Source organism: Trachypithecus francoisi, unplaced genomic scaffold (assembly GCF_009764315.1).
Source record: "Trachypithecus francoisi isolate TF-2019V2 unplaced genomic scaffold, Tfra_2.0 Lachesis_group20, whole genome shotgun sequence".
Classification (NCBI taxonomy): Eukaryota; Metazoa; Chordata; class Mammalia; order Primates; family Cercopithecidae; genus Trachypithecus; species Trachypithecus francoisi.
Window position 1 is genome coordinate 52,025,612 of NW_022681466.1, and position 22,102 is coordinate 52,047,713.

At 47.1% G+C, this 22,102-nt stretch overlaps 1 protein-coding gene across 2 annotated transcripts in view; it reads right to left on the bottom strand.

The window, feature by feature from the left end:
• Positions 1–22,102, bottom strand: part of PIGL (phosphatidylinositol glycan anchor biosynthesis class L) — a 115,704-nt gene that overhangs the window by 16,384 nt on the left and 77,218 nt on the right. For both annotated transcript variants that reach the window (XM_033181774.1, XM_033181776.1), the window contains exons 3-5: positions 14,755–14,845; positions 3,513–3,580; positions 421–452 (exon numbers count right to left, since the gene is read on the bottom strand). In XM_033181774.1, coding sequence (XP_033037665.1) covers positions 421–452; positions 3,513–3,580; positions 14,755–14,845 — 191 coding nt within the window. The remainder of the gene's footprint in view (positions 1–420; positions 453–3,512; positions 3,581–14,754; positions 14,846–22,102) is intronic.

Below are 22,102 nucleotides of genomic sequence, written 5' to 3' on the forward strand. Positions count from 1 at the left end.
TGCAGTAAATGGTCAGGTGGGGTCCAATACTTTCTGTGGGTTAGGGAGAGTTCCTGACTGAGGCAGATTGATCCATCAAGCATCCAGCAGTCATTTACAACCTGCCTAATTGGTTGGGGGATGGGATTGAGTTCAGACTGGAGGAATACCAGAGGTGTAAGACATCCACCCTGTGAAAAACCTGGACAGGTGAGGGGCAAACCTGGCCCACTCATCCAGAGGTGGCCCTGCAGGCAGGCACTTGCTGGCAGATACAATTTGCCAGGTACCCTGAGGTGAGTCAGGAAGAGCGTGGCGGCCTCCCCAACCACTGCCTCTGCTCGGCTGAGGGCAGCTCTCCATGGATTTGCAAATTTCCCTCTCAAAAGTTTCTCAGAGGGACAGTATATTGTGGCCCTTTGCAAAAGGAACAAGCCTTACCTTTAGGTAACTTCCCTTCTGAGTGCAGGGCCCTGGAGGAGGGAAAGGACAAGAATGAGACGCATAAGAATCATTTCCTTTGTAGGTAACAGAAGGGGCCTTCAGAGGAAAGCCTGCCATGCCCATGGTCCCCCTCCATGTGAGTTTCCAGGTGGTTTCTTTTGCATAAATCACTGTATAGATTTCCAGGATCCCATACCTCTGGCAGTAGCTGAAGGGATCCGGATGGGTACCTGAGCCAGGGACAGCCAATCCAGAGGCTGGTCTGTGACTTGTGAAGTACCCTGGTCCAAGCTTTGCCCATTAGAGAATGAAGATAACTGTGCTGGACTCTTCATAGTTTTCCTCTTGAAATTGTAATGTGAGTATGATGGGGGAATATTTTACAATGCTAACTGATAGCTCTTCCCTGATATTTCCTTTCTCCTTTCTGAGCTCCCCCACACCTACCTTCTGACAGCGAAGGTCATTCTGTGCTCACCACCTTAAGAGGAGGGGAGTGTCAACTGCAATGAGCTCCAAGTCTCTTCCCCACTTTGTTGTTTAGAAATCTGGGGGCAGAGAAAGATTGGGAAAGTGGCCCCAGCAACACAGACACACATACTTATATGAACAGAGACTCTTGGGAACAGGGGTTAAAGAAGAGAAGTTGAGAGAAAATTGACAAACTCATGGAACTGACTGCCTGGCAGAGCCTAAGAGGTAGAAAAACCTGAAAAAGGAGCCAGGCGCGGTGGCTCACGCCTGTAAACCCAGCACTTTGGGAGGCCGAGGTTAGTGGATCACGAGGTCAGGAGTTCAACCCAGTCTGGCCAATATGGTGAAACTCCATCTCTAATAAAAATACAATAGCCAGGTGTGGTGGCATGCACTGGTAGTCCCAGCTACTCAGGAGGCTGAGGCAGGAGAATCGCTTGAACCCAGGAGGCGGAAGCTGCAGTGAGCCGAGATCACACCACTGCCCTCCAGCCTGGGCGACAGAGCGAGATTCTGTCTTAAAAAAAAAAAGAAAGAAAGAAAAGAAAGAAAAGAAAAACCTGAAAAAGATTTCTGGGATCCTGAGAATGAAGTGGCTTGTTCTGTACTCTGGGCAAAGCCCTGTGGATATTCTGATATCCAGGGAAAGCAGTGAGCTGGAGGCACCTGTCTGGAAATAGAGCTTATAGTCCTTAAAGCCACAGGGGAAGCTGTGCTGAGGAGGGCTGGGGAGCAAGCCTTGGGGACAGGGGGACCAAGGGGCCACTGGTGGGAGGGAAGCCAGGAAGAGACTGAGAAGTAGCCAGAAAGGCCAGAGTGAGGAGGGCAAGCTGGTGCCATATACGCCAGAGCAGCATTGCAGTGAGGGACAGGCAGGGCCAAATGCCACGGAAAGCTGAAGATGGCTGAGGGCTAAGGTGAGTCTAATGAATTTAGCAGGCAAGAGATGACTGTGGGGAAAAAGGTTTTAGAAGATTGGTGGCATGTCCATGAATTGTTTTATCTGAAGCACAGTGGCCCACCTTCGTGCTGAGAGCCTGTGGCACTCCAGCCTCTTCTGAGGAAAATGGTCCCAGGCAGTTCTATCTACACAGAGTTGTTTCCTTGGGTTCTTTCCATCCAGAATGATGCCTTCTCTGCTTTCCCCGCTTCAGTGGTGACTGGACCAGGAATGGGACCAGGTGACTCAATCTCAAGTGCCCCAGCCCCCTGCCTGTGGAGGTGCTCTTAGTTTGTTTGCAACAGACCTGACCTGATCCTTTCTCTGGTGCAGTGTAAATTCTTGGTGAGAAATCGCCAGGCTCAGTGTGCATCCAGAATGAGGTGAGACCATTTTTCCAGTTCTCCATAGGGCTTGCTGTCCATGCTAGTCTTGGAAGCTCAAGGCCTCAGAGTAACCATGTGGTTGGAAAGACCACTCCGGGGCTGCCTCATTTCTCCATATATCATCAAAAAAAATTGTATTTCAGACTAACCAGGGAATGTTTCTTTCCTGAATCTGAAGGGACCTAATGCAACTAGCAGCATGTCTCCTCTAAAGCTGTGGCCTCTGGCTGGACCAGGAACTGATAGCCTTTACGGGAGAACAGTCTAGCCTCCCCTCATTCCACAGTCAAGGAAACAGGGAAAGCTGTGTAGAAAGAGTATGTGGGTAAAATTATAGCATCTTCCACCAAGTGATGTAAAATTTAAGGACAAGGAGGGTCTTCAGTTTGGATTGGTCTTCACATACATCTGAGAGAATAATGAATGGAGAACTAGGATTCTGAATTCTGCCTCTGCCATAGTTTAACCTTGTCGTGCTGGGCAAACCACTTCCCAGCCTCAGTAAAATGAGGTGGCTGGACTTAATGGTTGGTGAGGTTATTTCCAACTTTACATATTGCATTGCTTCAGTCTGAGTGTTAAGCATATTTAGAAGAAGCTTATCAAATAAGTCCTTCCCTTCAAGTTGCTCCTTTCCTTCCTCAGTAGCTGGGACAGGCCTGCCAAACCGCTGATCAGGGGCCCAGGAGAAGCACTTTGCTAGGGGACAGGAAACACATCTATGTTTATATGACTCTACGTCACTCAATACCTTTGAGCTTGCATTTTATTTTTATTGGTAAAATGTAAATAAATATCAGTAAAATCGGGCGACTGTGAAGAACAAATGCATTTCATATTATGTATGTATATCCTCCTTCTCCAAAGATTTGAGAGTTGTATAAAATACACGAAGGAAGTGAGAGTAAGGGGAAGAAGATGGTGACTCTAGAGGCACACTGATTCACAGCACTCATTCCTTAAAGTCTTGTCCATGTGCCACAGGGGTTGCAAATTTGGCCCTCAAGCTTCCTATGGCCACAGAAAAGAGATGAATAAAGTCAATTATCCCATTTGCAGTATTCAGTGTATACAAAAAATTCAGCTGTTTAGGAGATGAGCATTCGTACTAGGACTCGAGAGATTTCTCAGAGAGAGGACATGGTGAGATGCAGTGAGCAGGGCTAGATAAGCCAGCAGTGAGTTTCATGGTCTCAGATAACAAGTGGGAAAGTGCTTTAGACTTTAAACCATGAGCCCTAATCAAATAAACAAACCCTCCTCCACCTCCATCACCCAGAGAATCATACCTCACAGCTGCATACAGAGCAATGTGATTGCTGTGGCCACTTACTCCCCCTGCATCGAAAGTCACCACCTGTAGAGAAACACAGGGTTTTCACTTATGACTGTCTGAATGCCTTCTCCACCACCTCAACTTCAATGGAGCTATCGCCTTCCCTTGGGAAGGAGAGGAGAGAACAGAACCCTGAAACTTTTCAAATGCAGCATCTATCTGAAGTGACTTCTGAGCAGATCAGTGGTGTGTAGCTCATGCTGTGGTTGACCACGTAGAGACTGTTTCCCAGGGGTTGACGCTTTCCCAGGGTTTCCTAACCAGTGGAGCAGAGTGGAATTCAGCCATGATAGCAACTTGGGTTCAGAATATCTTTGTTGCTTATCGGTTTAGCCATTTATTAGCACATTTAGCATTCCTGGCTAGCTTCTAAGTGAACTCTGTTCATGCAGATACAGCCTGAACTACTGGTTCTCTTTTTCTCATGCCATACTGAGGGCAAAAAAAAACTTTGAGGGACAATGTCCACCGTGTCCTGGGATTGAGTTCATGGAAAAAGTGTATTTATTCATAGACTGCTTCTGTTTCCATTTTCACAGCTATATCAACATCTGTTTATTAACTACAAGCTCAGTCTGTATTCCAACATTTCATTTCTACACAAATGAATTAAAGAAAAAACAAAGGATAATTTGAATAATTATAATAAAAAAGCTAACTTAAATAATAAAAGAAACATAAAAATGACAACAAGGACTGAAGAAAAGGATAGAATGGTTGATTAGGGGTGATGGAAAGAGGCCAGCTGTCCCCATGGAAAGGTGACCATCCTGCATGGATGAAGGAACCTGGAACTGGGGTTGGAATGGGCTGGGAAGGGATTCACTCTTGGTCTTTCTATTTTAAACTGTAAAGCATAGTGACTGCATGTACAGCAAGCCCTCTGTTAATAAGAGTGGCTAACATTTACTGAGCAAAGGCATAGTATTAACCCTATCTTACACCTGAGGAAGTTCAGAAAGCAGAGGCCGAGGCTGGGATCACCTTGCCACTGAGTGGAGGAGTTGTTCTTGGGGTTTGGATCTTTCTGACTCCACAGTCCACTCTCTTTACCAGCATCCTCTATGTGAGAAGGCGTGCTAGGTTGCAGGAAGAAGCACTGTGTAAGAATCAAAAGACCTTTGGAAGACTGAGGCGGGCAGATCACTTGAGGTCAGGAGTTCGAGATCAGCCTGGCCAACATGGCGAAATCCTGTCTCTACTAAAAATACAAAAATGAGCCGGACGTGGTGGTGGGCGCCTGTAGTCCCAGCTACTTGTGAGGCTGAGGCAGGAGAATCACTTGAACCTGGGAGGCAGAGGTTGCATTGAGCCAATATCACGCCACTAGACTCCAGCCTGGGTGACAAGAGCGAAATTCCATCTCAAAAAAAAAAAAAAAAAAAAAAAAAGAGAGAGAATCAGAAGACCTACACTCTTATTCTGATAGCTACCAACCAAGTACATAAGTTTAGATTAGTTATGCTTTCTCCTGGGGTCTGGAAGAGCTCATCTGTGAGGGAATATGGTATTCCAGGCAAGCAAGCACTCTGGTTAGAAGGATTATCTTGAGAGTCATTAATGGATCCCTTATTTGAAAAGATAAGTACATAGTTAACCTCACTGTTCATGGCACCGAACACACACACACACACACACACACACACACACATACACACACACACACACACTTTTTTTTTTTCTTTTTTGAGACAGAGTCTCGCTCTGTCGCCCAGGCTGGAGTGCAGTGGCCAGATCACAGCTCACTGCAAGCTCCGCCTCCCGAGTTCACGCCATTCTCCCACCTCAGCCTCCTGAGTAGCTGGGACTACAGGTGCCCACCACCTCGCCTGGGTAGTTTTTTGTATTTTTTAGTAGAGACGGGGTTTCACTGTGTTAGTCAGGATGGTCTCGATCTCCTGACCTCGTGATCCGCCCGTCTCGGCCTTCCAAAGTGCTGGGATTACAGGCTTGAGCCACCGCGCCCGGCCCACACACACTTTTTAATAATTCAGAAGACATTTTAGGATCCTGTGACATTAAAGTTACCACCATGAGCCTCAATGTATTACCATGTTGACAAAATCAACAGAAGTGGTGGGTAATGGAAGAATTTTAACAACAGAATGCCATAATTCAACTAAAGTCTTTTAATGATTAATGGTTTATATTTCTTTTTCTTCCTTTTTTTTCTGAGATGGAGTCTCGCTCTGTTGCCCAAACTAGAGTGCAGTGATGCGATCTTGGCTCACTGCAACCCCTGCCTCCTGGGTTCAAGAGATTCTCTCACCTCTGCTCCCGAGTAGCTGGGCCTACAGGTACGTGCCACCACGCCTGGCTACTTTTTGTATTTTTAGTAGAGACAGGGTTTCACTATGTTGGCCAGGCTGGTCTCGAACTCCTGACTCAAGTGATCTACCCGCTTCGGCCTCCCAGTGTTGGGATTACAGGAGTGAGCCATGCGCCTGGCCTAATGTTTATATTTCTTTTTTTTTTTTTTTTTTTTTTTGAGACGGAGTCTCGCTCTGTCGCCCAGGCTGGAGTGCGGTGGCCGGATCTCAGCTCACTGCAAGCTCCGCCTCCCGGGTTTACGCCATTCTCCTGCCTCAGCCTCCCGAGTAGCTGGGACTACAGGCGCCCACCACCTCGCCCAGCTAGTTTTTTGTATTTTTTTAGTAGAGACGGGGTTTCACCGTGTTAGCCAGGATGGTCTCGATCTCCTGAGCTCGTGATCCGCCCGTCTCCGCCTCCCAAAGTGCTGGGATTACAGGCTTGAGCCACCGCGCCCGGCCCTAATGTTTATATTTCTGTTTCTTTATTTTTTTTTGAAATGGAGACTTGCTCTGTTGCCCAGGCTGGAGTGCAGTGGCATGATCTCTTGGCTTACTGCAACTTCCACCTCCCGGGTTCCAGCAATTCTTCTGCCTCAGCCTTCTGAGTAGCTGGGATTACAGGTGTGTGCCACCACACCCAGCTGATTTTTTATATATTTGGTAGAGATGGGGTTTTGTCATGTTGGCCAGGCTGATCTCGAACTCCTGACCTGGTGATCCACCCGCCTTGGCCTCCCAAAGTGCTGGGATTACAGATGTGAGCCACGACGCCAGGCCTAATGTTTATATTTCTATCCTGAACCAGATTACTGTTTTGTGCTCAACAATGGAATCCAAGTAAGAAGTAATTTAAAAATGATACTTTTCGGCTGGGCAGGGTCTCTACTAAAAGATACAAAAAACTAGCCGGGCGTGGTGGTGGGCACCTGTAGTCCCAGCTACTCGGGAGGCTGAGGTGGGAGAATGGCGTGAACCCAGGAGGCGGAGGTTGCAGTGAGCCAAGATTGTGCAACTTTACTCCAGCCTGGGTGACAGAGTGAGACTCGTCTCAAAAAAAAAAGAAAACAAACAAACAAACAAAAAAAACAGGATACTTTTCATGCTTCTGTCACTTACTTTTCAAATTGCTTTTATGTTCACTTTATCACTTTGCTCTTTAGGTCCCTGAAAGAAGATTAACCTAGTTATCTATGAGATGGTTAAGTGTTCCTGCTCTGCCACCCAGGCTGTAGTACAGTGGCATGAAGATAGCTCACTGTAGCCTTGACCTCCTGGGCTCATGCAATCCTCCCACCTCATCGTCCTAAGTAGCTGGGACTATAGGTGCATGCCACCACGCCTGGCTAATTTTCTAAATGTTTAGTAGAGACAAGGTCTCATTATGTTACTGAGGTTGGTCTTGAACTCCTGGGCTCAAGCAATCTGCCAGCTTCGGCCTCCCAAAATGCTGGGATTACAGGTGTGAGCCACTGCATCCAGGGTTTTTTGTTTTTGTTTTTCTTTTATTTTTTAGAGACAAGGTCTCCCTCTGTCGCCCAGGCTGGAATGGTGTGATCATGGCTCACTGTAACTTTGAACTCCTGGGCTCAAGTGATCCTCCTGTCTTCCTCTCCCAAGTAGCTGAGACTATAGGCACGTGTCACCAGGCCCAGCTAATTAAAAAATTTTCTTTTTGTAAAGACAAGGTCTCGCCACATTGCCCAGGCTGGTCTCAAACTCCTGGGGTCAAATGATCCTCCTGTTTTGGCCTCCTAAAGTGCTGGGATTACAGGCATAAGATACTGTGCCCAGCTAAGCATTTCTTTTTAGAGGTTGTGGTAATAGCTGTAATAATAGCTAACTGACATTACTGAGCACTAACTCTGTACCAGGCACTGGGGTCAAAATCATTCTTACCTTTGATGAGAGAACTATATGTAATGCCCAGAGGATACATAAGGGGACACATTTTTAAATGTGGTTTCCTTCACGGTAGTAAAGAAAGACTTTTGTCAACTGTGCTAGGTGTAGTTATTGCATTCAAGCTGCCCTCTCCCACCCAGCATGCACAGTGCAGGCTGGAAACGTGCAGCTGTGGAAATAAAGCAGAAACTCTGAAGGAGTTAGCACCTAGGCCAAGGTGCCCTGGATTTTACTGCACTGGGTCAGGCCCACACCCTATGGCCTAGCAAGAAGACCAAATCTAAGAGGTGGAGACAGTGCAAACAACCACAAAACACAAGGTCCAGTCACCAAACATCCTCTCAGAGTGCCATGGCCATGGGGAGACCGGCTTCTGGCCATCACGAGATTCAGGAATCACTGGGAACATCATGAAGAGTCAGCACCACTTTAGGTGAATTCAGGGTAATCTCAATATGGTCTCCTGATAACAGAGAGAAGGGTTGTGCTTGTGCCATGGGAATGGCCCCATTTGTTAAAACCGAGCAGCTCCCTGACAGAACCCTCTCTCTTTCATTTCCCTCTCCCTTTCCTTTTAAAGCTCTAACTGCCAAGTTTCCGTGGATCAAATGCTCTGAAGAGAAAGGCTTTCCCAGGGCTGGGCAATCGAAGCTGAGCCTTACCACTTGCAGCATGTGTTTCCATCTCCCCTACTCTCCTGACCGTCTCTGAACTGTCATTCTAAGAATCTCACCCCTTCAGGGTTGATATAGTTCAAAAGCCGGCCAGGTGCGGTGGCTTACGCCTGTAATCCTAGCACTTTGGGAGGCAGAGGCAAGTTGGGAGTTCGAGACCAGCCTGACCAACATGGAGAAACCCTGTCTCTACTAAAAATACAAAATTAGCTGGGCCTAGTGGCGCATACCTGTAATCCCAGCTACTCAGGAGGCTGAGGCAGGAGAATCACTTGAACCTGGGAGTCAGAGGTTGCAGTGAGCCAATTTCGCGCCATTGCACTCCAGCCTGGCCAACAAGAAGGAAACTCCATCTCAAAAAAAAAAAAAAAAAAAAAGAGCTAAACGTATAACTCAGATACGTGGTTCTGATCTCACCCTTCCATGCAGTACAAGATGGGTGGTAGGGTGGTGGTTGGGGGAGATTAAAGTCTACTTTTATCTCTAACCCTAGTTAATTACAGTACCTTGGGCAAGTCGGAAAACTTTAGTACTGGAAGTTATTTCAACATGGAATGTCTCAGGTTTCCTCATGTGTAAGATCAGGAAAAGTAATGCCAGCTCTACTTTCCTCGCTGGGTTGAGGTGAAGATAGTGTTTAAAAACTGTACAGCGAGGCTGGGCGCGGTGGCTCATGCCTGTAATCCCAGCACTTTGGAGGGCAGAGGTGGGTGGGAGATGAGGTCAGGAGTTCAAGATCAACCTGGCCAGGCTGGTGAAACCCCGTCTCTACTAAAAATACAAAAAAACTAGCCAGGCATGGTGGTATGCTTCTGTAGTCCCCGCTACTCGGGGGGCTGAGGCAGGAGATTCACTTGAACCCGGGAGGCAGAGGTTGAAGTGAGCCGAGATCACACCACTGCACTCCAGCCTGGCAACAGAGTGAGACTCTGTCTCAAAAAACAATAACAGGCCGGGCGCGGTGGCTGATGCCTGTAATCCCAGCACTTTGGGAGGCCGAGGCAGGCGGATAACAAGGTCAGGAGATTGAGACCATCCTGGCTAACACAGTGAAACCCCATATCTACTAAAAATAGAAAAAATTAGCCAGATGTGGTGGCAGGCGCCTGTAGTCCCAGCTACTCGGGAGGCTGAGGCAGGAGAATGGCGTGAATCCGGGAGGCAGAGATTGCAGTGAGCCGAGATGGCGCCACTGTAGTCCAGCCTGGGTGACAGAGCGAGACTCTGCCTCAAAAAAACAAAACAACAACAACAAAATTAGCTGGGCATTCTGGCGTGCACCTGTAGCCCCAGCTACTCAGGAGGTTGAGGCAGGAGGGTCATTTGAGCCTAGGAGTTTGATGTTATAGTGGGCTATGATAGCACCACGCATTCCAGCCTAAGCAACAAGAACAAGAACCTCATCTTGCTACAAAAACGAAAACTGTACAGCAGAAAACCCTAGAGTAACTCAACTCCCAGTCTGTTGCCATCAGATGGAGCTGGCTAGCACACTGGCTGGATGAATATCAGAAGGGTGCTGGAGGGCAGTCCCTTGGTTAGTGGATTTGGGGTCCCATGAAATTCAGCTCCATCACTTTTGAAATTCTCCAGTCTTTGCTTTTTCTCTCATCCTGTACCTTGTAGTTTCTCCCTTTCTGTTGCAAGTAGGGCTAAGCTAAATTGTGTTCAGCTCTCTGAACTTTGCAAATTTGTACATGACAATGGCACCTGTCATTCTTTACAAAACTCCATCCATTGTTATTTTTTCCTAAAGTGCAAAAGTATTTGCTCAAATAAAATCTTACCCAGATCCCAATAAATAGGTAACTGTGGGGCTGCTCTGGTTCCTAAGACACTGGTTCTCACCTAGGGTAGTTTTGCCCCGGGGTCATTTGGTAACTTCTGGAGGTTTTTTTTTTTTTTTGAGTCAGAATCTCGCTCTGTTGCCCAGGCTGGAGTGCAGTGGCACGATCTCAGCTCACTGCAAGCTCTGCCTCCTGGGTTCATGCAATTCTCCTGCCTCAGCCTCCCAAGTAGCTGGGACTACAGGCGCCCGCCACCATGCCCGGCTAATTTTTTGTGTTTTTAGTAGAGATGGGGTTTCACTGAGTTAGCCAGGATGGTCTCGATCTCCTGACTTCATGATCTGCCTGCCTCGGCCTCCCAAAGTGCTGGGATTACAGGCGTGAGCCACCGTGCCCAGCTGGTTTTTGTTTTTTTGTTTTGTTTTGTTTTGAGACAGGGTCTTATTCTGTCACCTAGGCTGGAGTGCAGTGACGTGATCATGCTCACTGCAGCCTCAACCTCCCAGGCTCAAGTGATTCTCCCACCTCAGCCTCAGCCTTCTGAGTAGCTGGGACTATAAGTGCGTGCTACCACACCTAGCTAATTTTTAAATTTTTTTGTAAAGGCAGGGTCTCACTGTGTTGTCCAGGCTGGTCTCAAGTGATCTACCCCCTGCCTGAGCCTCTGAAAGTGTTGGAATTACAGGTGTGAGCCACTGCATGTGGCCTAGAGACGTTTCGATTGTGACAACTGAGGAGGGGGATTGCTACTGACATCTAGTGGGTAGTAGCCAGGGATGCAGCTAAACATCCTTCAATACACAAGGCCAACCCCCACAACACATTCTCCAGTCTCAAATGTGCAATAGTGCTGCACTGACACATCCTGCTCTATGGGAGCAAGGACTAAGTGCTTCTGGCTCACTGTTGTATTCCTAGTTCACCACTGATAGTGAATGTCCCATATTGAGTACTCAATAAATATTAGATGAAATGAGGCCCAGGACCTAGCCTGCTTGACACCCAGAGAAGACATTACTACCCCCCTAGGCTGCTTTCCAAGGATGGTAGCTTTTTACTTTTCTTTTTAACATTTATTTTATTTTATTTTAAAATAGAGATGGAGTCTTGCTATACTGCCCAGGCTGGTCTTAAACTCCTGGCCTCAAGCGATCCTCCCACCTCAGCCTCCCAAAGTGCTAGGATTATAGGCGTGAGCCACCACACCCAGCCAGCTTTGTAGTTTTCAAAGCTCTGTCCTGTCTGCTATTCCTTGTGGTCTTTGTGGTGTTCCTGCAGTACTATAGAGCTGGGGCCAGACAGAACCCAGTTTCCTGCATTGATGGCTACAGAGCCAGTTTTGCTTTGGATGATGATGGAGAGCTTATGCTCTCATCCTGGTTCAGCCCAGGTGAGAAACTCTCTCCCCGTGGCTTAGTCTGTGCTCCACACCTCTGTCTGTGCTTCTGTGTTGCTGTTTCACTATCTCTTGTGTGCAATTGAAACTTCTGGGCTGAATGGAAACCCATGCTCAGCTCGAATGATGGCCAGTTATAGCTACACTGGCCACGGTGTTAGCATGATCTTATACTTCTACTATGGCACTAAGTGCAGGCCAGAGAAATCATTCTCAACTGTACTGTAAACTTGAGTTTCCTTATGAATAGCAAGTGTGTCACAAGAAATTTGTTAGTAGGCTGGGCGCAGTGGCTCACTCCTGTAATCCCAGTACTTTGAGAGGCTGTGAAACCCCATCTCTACCAAAAAATCAAAAATTATCTGGGCATAGTGGTGCACACTTGTAGTCCCAGCTACTTGGGAGGCTGAGGCAGGAGAATTGCTTGAACCGGGCAGTCAGAGGTTGCAGTGAGCTGAGGTCACACCACTGCACTCCAGTACAGAGACAGAGTGAAACTCTGTCTCATAGGAAAAAAAAAAAAGATGAGAGTATCCTACAGCAGAAGCAACTTGGAAGACCAGTAGTTCTCATGCACTGAAGTAGGGGAGGACAGAGAGTATTTAGGGACTGGGAAGCCACTAGCATAGAAAATGAGGTGCCAGGGTGGCTGGCCCTGACAACTTCCAACCTCAGCTCTGTCTACATATCTAGGCTGTGGAGGCTCTGAGAAGTTCCAACTGTGTGGGCTGAAGAGGAGGAGTAAGAGAACCAAGGCAAGCCCCAGTCAGCACAGCTGGGCATTATTCCTAAGCCCATGGATCTAACACTACCGCTTTCATGCTCAGACCCTCTGGGAAGGGTAAGCAAGAGTGTGGGGCCTGCAAGCTGCTGGTGACCATTTTTCCAGCCAGGAAAAGGAATAAAGCCAACATGCAGAGCAAGATGGAGATGAGTCCTGGTAGGGTCAGGGTATCTGAGGCCCATCTGTAGCTCAGCCTTTATGTGACTCAGGGTGAGTCAGTTAAGTGCCTGTTTTGGCCTGTGTGTACTAAATTTCAGTTGTATTTCTGTCATTAGAAAACAAAAACAGTTCAATGAATATATCAATGAAAATCTGCTCTCAGGACCTGGTGCAGTGGCTCACACCTGTAATCCCAGTGCTTTGGGAGGCCAGTGAGGGAGGATAGCTTGAGCCCAAGAGATGAAGACAAGCCAGGCCAACACAGCAAGATCCTATAACTAAAAAAAAATTTAGGCCGGGCGTGGTGGCTGACGCCTGTAATCCCAGCACTTTGGGAGGCCAAGTTGGGTGGATCATGAGGTCAGGAGATCGAGACCATCCTGGCTAATATAGGGAAACCCCTTCTCTATTAAAAATACAAAAAATTAGCCGGGCGTGGTGGCGGGCGCCTGTAGTCCCAGCTACTCAGGAGGCTGAGGCAGGAGAATGGTGTGAACCCAGGAGGCGGAACTTGCAGTGAGCGGAGATCGTGCCACTGCACTCCAGCCTGGGCGACAGAGCAAGACTCTGTCTCAAAAGAAAAAAAATTGGCTGTGTATGGTGGCTCATGCCTATAATCTCAGCACTTGGGAGGCCGAGGTGGGTGGATCACTAGGTCAGGAATTTGAGACCAGCCTGACCAACATGGTGAAACTCCATCTCTACTAAAAATACAAAAATTAGCCTGGCGTGGTGGCACGCACCTGTAGTTCCAGCTACTCGGGAGGCTGAGGCAGGAGAATCACTTGAACCCAGGAGGCGGAGGTTGCAGTAAACCAAGATCCCACCACTGCACTCCAGCCTGGGCGATAGAGGGAGACTCCATTTCAGGAAAAAAAAAAAAAAACAAAGAAAAAAAAATTTAGCTGGACATGATGGTATGTGCCTATAGCCCTAGCTACTTGGGAGGCTGAGGCAGCCACTGCACTCCAGCTTGGGCAACAGAGGGAGAACCTGTGTCTTTAAAAAAAAAAAAAAAAAAAAAAGCCTAATATGTTTCTCTGCCAGCAGGATTCATGTTTAATGAGAACTTAATCAAAACTCAAACCAAATGAGTGAGGCTTTAAATGTGGAATTTTAGGTATTATCTCATGAAGGATTATTATATATTTTTTGAGTAGTAGACAGTAAACCTCCTTGGCAGCTTTAAAATTGACTATGGGCTAAGCAGTCCTGCTGACCCTAGAAGAGCTGAGACTGGTGTTGATTGGCTTGTCCACCTTTGCAGTAAATACGAATCTCTGCTATTGCTCTAATTGCATGTAAAATTGTCTTCCTTAGTGGGTATAAAAAATGCATTCTCATGTTTTTTTGGAATGAAGAAATCAACACTTAAAAATCCTAGCTTCACCACCACTTGCTTACCTTGGACAAGCTGCTTGGCCTCTGCAAAACCTCAGTTTCTTCAATGTAAACTGAGAATTTTACTTTTTTTTTATTTCTGAGACAGAGTCTCGCTCTGCCGCCCAGGATGGAGTGCAGTAACAGGATCTTTGCGCACTGCAACCTCTGCCTCCCAAGTTCAAGTGATTCTGAGCCTCAGCCTCCCAAGTAGCTGCGATACAGGCACACGCAACCACACCCGGCTAATTTTTGTATTTTTAATAGAGACGGGGTTTCACCATGCTGGCCAGGCTGGTCTGGAACTCCCAACTTAGGTGATCTGTCCAACTCGGCCTACCAATGTGCTGGGATTACAGGCATGAGCCACCGCATCCAGCCACAAAGTTTACTTTTAAAGTTAAGATGATATTCTGTGAAAATGCTTAGTAAACGGTGAGGTGAAGTTCTGTATAAATGAGAATCACTGGGCAGGCTATGGGAGACCAGAGTTTTTAGGTGTCAGCACAAAGGCGGGGGCTTGAGGGTATTAAGGAGGGCACAGTTTAGAAAAAATTTCTGCCTCTATCTGAGCATTGATAATTTAGTTATTCAGTCTCACAAAAGATAGTAAAGATATCAAAAGGCGTGTTTGTTCCTCAGTAGGTTTAACAGTGAGCATTGGAAGTTCTGGCCTCCTTAGAGAGTGGCCCTGGAGAAAGACTGGAAGTGGGAGGGCGGCCACAGGAAAAATTACAGAAACCACCTGGTGTGAATGGGACCAAGACCTCAGGCTTTCCATTCAGGGAGCTGCCCCCTTACCAGATTGATGCCATTCACTTCTATGTGCTGGAGGAGGACGCTGGCCACATGCTCTGTGTCCCACTGCACACCTGGGTCATCTGGGAAATCCCTACAAGGGAGAAGCACAACTTGAACACCTTTTCTAATCAGGCACAACCTTCTCCCTAAGCTCCAGTAAGTAGGTGCATGCCCAGTTTTGTGATAATTACATTGGGGGTAAGGGGTCCCTGCCCTTAAGCTTCCTCAGATTTCACTTAAGGTGAGACTCACAAACACGAAACAACTAGAAATTAATGCACAATTCCACACAACACACTTTTGGAGCTTTATGCTTATTGCTGAGGGGAAGAAACAACATCAACGAGACAAGGCTCTGTCTACAAGTTGGGGAGACAAATGTGTTAAAAATGAACTTGAGCACAAGGCATGATGATATGCACTTTATGAGAATAGTAATAGTACTTTAATAAAAAGTACAAAGGTATGTTACTTCATTAACCTCATGAACATCTTTTGACAGAGTTTTTTTTTTTTTTTTGAGATGGAGTCTCCCTCTGTCACCCAGGCTGGAGTGCGGTGGTGAGATCTTGGCTCATTACAATCTTTGCCTCCTGGGTTCAAGTGATTCTCCTGCCTCAGCCTCCTGAGTAGCTGGGATTGCAGGCACCCACCACCACGCCTGGCTAATTTTTGTATATTTAGTAGAGATGGGGTTTCACCGTGTTGGCCAGCCTGGTCTCGAACTCCTGACCTCAGGTGATCGGCCCAACCTTGGCCTCCCAAAGTGCTGGAATTACTGCTCTGTCACCTAGGCTGGAGTACAGTGGCTCACTGCAACCTCCGCCTCCTGGGTTCAAGCAATTCTCCCACCTCAGTCTCCCGAGTAGCTGGGATTACAGGGACACGCCACCATACCTGGCTAATTTTTGTATTTTATTTTTATTTTTTTCCCGAGGCTGAGTCTTGCTCTGTTGCCCAGGCTGGAATGTAATGGCGTGATCTCAGCTCACTGTAAACTCCATCTCCTGGGTTCCAATGGTTCTCCTACTCAGCCTCCCAAGTAGCTGGGATTACAGGTGCCTGTCACCACACCCAGCTAATTTTTTGCATTTTTAGTAGAGACGGGTTTTCACCATGTTGGCTAGGCTAGTCTTGAACTTCTGACCTCAGGTGATCTGCCTGCCTCCGCCTCCCAAAGTGCTGGGTTTAGAGGTGTGAACCATCATGCCTGGCCTTTGACAGAGCCTTTACCAATGAAGTTAAGTAGCTTGTTTGCAAGGCTGTTAGAGTTAGATTTGGAATGCAGGTTTTGCCTGCAAAGCCAAAATGCTTTAGCAGTAGGGAACTGGCTACATCCCCCCTCCATCAGGACTGGGGCTTGCTGCATGTCAGGTACAAAGGTCTTTACCAGAATAAACTGCAACTTATCTGTGTCTCCACGTGGCCACACCACAGGCCTATCTATCTCCTTCTCCAACCTGCTGAAATCCTTCCTGTCTCTTTTTTGTGCTTTGATCTATGGTGTCACCTGATATGGGACCAAGGCCTACTTTGGCCCCCTTTTTTGAAAACAGTATTCATAATCTTATAAAGTGATACCTATCTCTCTTTTGGTCAGGTCCTACAGCAACACCCATAATGCTGCTGAGAGGACACGGGCTCTGCTCCCTACCAGGCAGGTTGTTATCACTTCCCTATGGACAAAGGTCATTAACTGGCCCCCTTTCAAACTTTGGGCAAAGGAGAGTCACAGGAGGTTTTTCAGCACAAAAATGACATGAGCCTCAGCAATAAATAGTGTCATTATTTCCTTTGCTTCAGCTGGTTCATCTACCAACCCCTTATGGCAGTGGTCCCCAATCTTTTTGGCACCAGGGACCAGTTTCATGGAAGATACTTTTTCCATGGACAGGGGTGGGAGGCATTAGATTCTCATAGGGGTGTGCAACCTAGATCCCTCGCATGTGGAGTTCAAAATAGGGTTTGCACTCCTATGAGAATCTAATTCCGCCACTGATCTGACAGGAGGCAGAGCTCGGGCAGTAATGCTTGCTTGCCCGTCACTCACCTCCTGCTGTGCTGCCTGGTTCCTAACAGGCCAGGGACGTGTACTGGTCTGAAGCCTGGGGGTTGGGGACCTCTGCTTTAGGGTGTTTACTGCAGAGGGCAGCTTTGTACTTTTCAAAGCCCTATCCTGTCAGCCACTCCAGGTGGTTCTCATAGTGCTCCTGCAGTGAGCAGGACAGGCAGCTCAGCAGGTGGGGGACAGGATTGGGAGAAAGGGATAAAGTGGGATCAGGACAAAGTCCAGTTTTGCTTCCTGGATATGGAGCTGAATATGATGTGTAAAACATAACCCCCTGAGCTCAGGCAGCTGAAGGAGAAATAGACACAGGGCACAGAGAAAATGTCTTGGAGTGACAACAGCTACATACATAATCCTGGCTGAGAGGTCCACATAAATGTATCAAGGCATCATTTTGGAGAGGGAATACACCAGTAATGTTACATGGAACGTTAGCACACGAGAGAAAGGATAGGAGGATAGTTGGCTAAGCCTACTCATTCTCTGTTGTTCTGAGGTTCTAACGTGCTGAAAGATAAACCTCAAAGAGGGGGAAGTTCATGGCTGCCTTTCATTTATCTTCAGAAAACTGGGATCTGCTTTTTTGAGGGGCGATGCAGGAACAAGTGTTGCTCCATGCCTTTCTTTCGGTGGCTCCACCCAGTCATTGTGGGTGAGCCTAATCATTTAGGGAGGGACTTTGAACTGTAAATATCTGCTCTGTGATGTGACACATCTGGTAACGCATCATCACTTTTTTTTTTTTTTTTTTTTTTGAGACGGAGTCTCGCTCTGTCGCCCAGGCTGGAGTGCAGTGGCCAGATCTCAGCTCACTGCAAGCTCCACCTCCCGGGTTTACGCCATTCTCCTGCCTCAGCCTCCTGAGTAGCTGGGACTACAGTCGCCCGCCACCTTGCCCGGCTAGTTTTTTGTATTTTTTTTTAGTAGAGACGGGGTTTCACCATGTTAGCCAGGATGGTCTCGATCTCCTGACCTCGCGATCTGCCGGTCTCGGCCTCCCAAAGTGCTGGGATTACAGGCGTGAGCCACCGCGCCCGGCCAACGCATCATTACTTTTATGATTAAGTCCAAACTCCTCTTGGTCAGTCATTCAAGTTTTCCCCAATTTATATCCTATTTTGATTCACTTCCTTTCTCACTATTTGAAAGAGTCAATGAGATAACATAGGTCAGAAAGCATTTAAGAACTGTAAAAAGGGCCGGGCGTGGTGGCTCATGCCTATGTAAATGGTGGTATCCTAGATACACACTGTTCTGTATCTTGCTTTTATTACTTAACACATCTTGGCTGGCCGGGTGCAGTGGCTCACACTTGTAATCCCAGCACTTTGGGAGGCTGAGGCGGGTGGATCACAAGGTCAGGAGATCGAGACCATCCTGGCTAATACAGTGAAACCCCGTCTCTACTAAAAATGCAAAAAAAATTAGCCAGGCGTGGTGGCAGGCGCCTGTAGTCCCAGCTACTCCGGAGGTTGAGGCAGGATAATGGCGTGAACCTGGGAGGCGGAGCTTGCAGTGAGCTGAGACTGTGCCACTGCACTCCAGCCTGGGCCATGGAGCCAGACTCCAAGAACTGTAAAGAAATGTGTAAACATCAAAATTCTGGCTGTTATTGCTGCATTAGCCTAATTTAAACTCCCCTTTAAAAAAAAAAAAAAAAGAAAGAACTCCCCAGTCTTCTTTTTTTTTTTTTTGGGACGGAGCCTCACTCTGCAGCCCAGGCTGGAGTGCAGTAGGGAAATCTCAGCTCCCTGCAACATCTGCCTCCCAGGTTCAAGTGATTCTCCTGCCTCAGCCTCCCCAGTAGCTGGGACTACAGACACCCGCCACCATGCCCAGCTAATTTTTGTATCTTTAGTAGAGACAGGGTTTCACCATATTGGACAGGCTGGTCTCAAACTCCTGACCTTGTAATCCGCCCACCTCAGTCTTCTAAAGTGTTGGGATTACAGGCTTCAGCCACCGCGCCTAGCCCCCAGTCCTTCTTTCTTGCAGTCCCTTGCAGACCTCTTTGATGGCCACTTCTATCGCGGTTGATGATTTCAAAGTGGGGTAGGCACCACAGGAGATGTGTAAGATGACTCACTGAGGTAAAGCAATGAGTCACTAGGACTTCTATTTACCTGGTTTTCTGTTTAAATCTATATTTTGTAGCTATTTTATAAGGCATCATATACCAACAGGGTTAACATGTATATAATTTGAGTAAATAAGTACATAAATATGAAGGTGCAAGCTCAAATGTTGTTTCTTGCCATTAGGGGAGTGTGATAAAAATGTTTGGAGATCACTAATCTACTCATTTTTCATTTTTCATTTATTTTCTCCTGAATGTTTTATTTTATTTATTTATTTTTGAGACGGAGTTTTACTCTTGTTACCTAGGCTGGAGTGCAATGGCATCATCTTGGCTCACTGTAACCTCTGCCTCTCCGGTTCAAGTGATTCTCTTGCCTCAGCCTCCCGAGTAGCTGGGATTACAGGTGTGCGCCACCATGCCCGGCTAATTTTGTATTTTTAGTAGAGACAGGGTTTCACCATATTGGCCAGGCTGGTCTCAAACTCCTGACCTCGTGATCCACCCACCTTGGCGTCCCAAAGTGCTGGGATTACAGGTGTGAGCCACCACGCCTGGCTGAAATTTTATTTTTTTGAGACAGAGTCTTGCTCTGTCACCCAGGCTAGAATGCGGTGGTACAAGCACAGCTCACTGGAGCCTTGACCTCCAGGCTCAAGTGATCCTCCCATCTCAGCCTCCCAAGTAGCTGAGATTACAGGTGTGAGCCACCAAGCCCAGCTAGTAACTCGGTGATTTTTAGTACATGTACGGAATCTCTACATTTTATTTTACTAGTATTTTACATATATATATACACACACACATACACACACACACACACACACATATATATATATATACATATTTTTTTTTTGAGACAGAGTCTTGCTCTGTCACCCAGGTTGGAGTGCAGCGACACAATCTCAGCTCGCTGCAACCCCCACCTCCTGGGTTCAAGCGATTCTCCTGCCTCAGCCCATCAGTAGCTGGGATTACAGGCATGCAACACCATGCCCGGTTAGTTTTTGTATTTTCAGTAGAGACAGGGTTTCACCATGTTGGCCAGCCTGGTCTAGAACTCCTGACCTCAGATGATCCACCCACCTCAGCCTCCCAAAGTGCTGGGATTACAGCCTACATATATTTAATTCTTTACTCTCCAACTTATCATAAGTCCCCTGATGGACGATGTTACATGAGCTATTCATCAGTCAAGGTCTGCCAAGTAAATGGAGACCACCAGGTATTTCAGAAGGAATTTAATACAGAAATCTGTTTACCCACTCACTGTATGGGAAGAGCTGAGAGGCCAAACAGTGAAACAACGCAGAGACTGGCAACAGCAGAAGGGCACCACCGCCTCTAAGATGGGACACCAGAGCCATGGAAGGGGAGCAGTGGCGGGAACTGGATGTCAGGAGAACTAGCTAGATGTCAGGGAAAACACCAACCTGCTGATGGACATGCCACTTAAGGTGGAGGGTGGGGGAAATACCTGGTTCTTCCCTCTGCTACCTCCTAGTCATCTATCATTGCCATCTACTGGTCAAACCTCTCCAGAAGCCAATGGACATGGGAGCCTGGAAACTGTAGTTTCCATTGGAAAAGAGCAAAGGCATAAGATTGAGGCGATGTCTTACTCACAGCAGGTGTTCAATGGATATTTACTTTCAATTGCTGCTCAATCTTGACCCTAAACCTTCAAAGGACAGCAGCAGTCTGGCCACCTGCCTCTCACTGTCTAAGAGTTTTCCAGCTTTATGGAAAAGCAATAACCCACCATGTGCTTGGTTATAGAGGGCAGCGGGGAGCACCGTAGTGGGGGACAAGGGGGCACCACAGGGCAATCAGGATTCAAGGCTCAGTGAAGAGAGACATGGCAAAGGTTAATAGCCAACTTCACCCCAGAAGCTCAAGGACAGAGTACTGTCCATGATTACAGTGGTCCAGTGTCACCAGCAGGCAATGTGATGTGGCAGAGAGAACATGGGGTAGGATGACACAGAACCCAAGTTCTAGCTCCCCTGCTTTCCATGTAACCATGGCAGGAGCTGCATCATCAGTAAAGATAAAATAATTCTGGGTTGCACCTGATGACTGCCTGAGAGTCCTTCCAACTCTTAAGTTTAGGACTGTGTCATAAGCAAATGATTGACCTCACCCACTATCAGGAGGTGAACCAACTGAAAGAAAGGCATGGAGCAACACTTGCTCCTGTGAGCCTTTCTCCAAATGAGCTTCCCTCACAGAGCAAAGACACTGCTATCAGGTATGACACAGATAACCTCCCAAAAGCCAGAGACCAGATCTTTCATTGGGCAAGGCCAAATTCTTTTTTTTTTTTAACTTTTTTTTTTCTACAAAATACTTTATTAGGCAAAACCGCATACTATACACATGCTTTAAAATGCATCAGGAAAGGTGAAGACACAAATGAACAAGTGTGTAGTGACACATGGCTGTCAGAACACACTAAAGAACCCAGTTTCCCTCCTTTACCAAGAAGCAAGGCCAAATTCTTTACTACACACCTTTCTTGTATTTAGAAACCTTCACTGAACTCCTCTACCAACTATAGCTCAGACTACCACACTTCATACCTGATTTGAATAGTATTCTATTATTTTCTGTTGTTTTGTGTGTCTCTTTAGCTAAAGTTAAAATATAAGACTAGGCCTGTTCCTTATTCTTCTATTTCTTAGGTGGTACATGGCACAACTCAAGTAAATGAACAAGTTTTTAAAATAAATAAACAATAAGTAATTGTGCTTCCACCCTATGCAAGGAAGTGTGTTTGGGGGTTTAATAAGCACCAGTTGCTTGATAGAAGTACCCTGTATTTGGATGAACCAAAGGCAATTATACCAGCCACTGGGGGCTGATGCATGTAAGCAAGATGTTTGAAAGATTGCAATTTTCTTTTTTTTGAGACGGAGTCTGCCTCTGTTGCCCAAGCTGAAGTGCAGTGGTGTGATCTCGGCTCACTGCAACCTCCGCCTCCTGGGTTCACGCCATTCTCCTGCCTCAGCCTCCCGAGTAGCTGGGACTACAGGCACCCGCCACCATGCCCGGCTAATTGTTTTTGTATTTTTAGTAGAGATGGGGTTTCACTGTGTTAGCCAGAATGGTCTCGATCTCCTGACCTCATGATCCGCCCGCCTCGGCCTCCCAAAGTGCTGGCACTACAGGCATGAGCCACTGCGCCCGGCTGAAAGATTGCA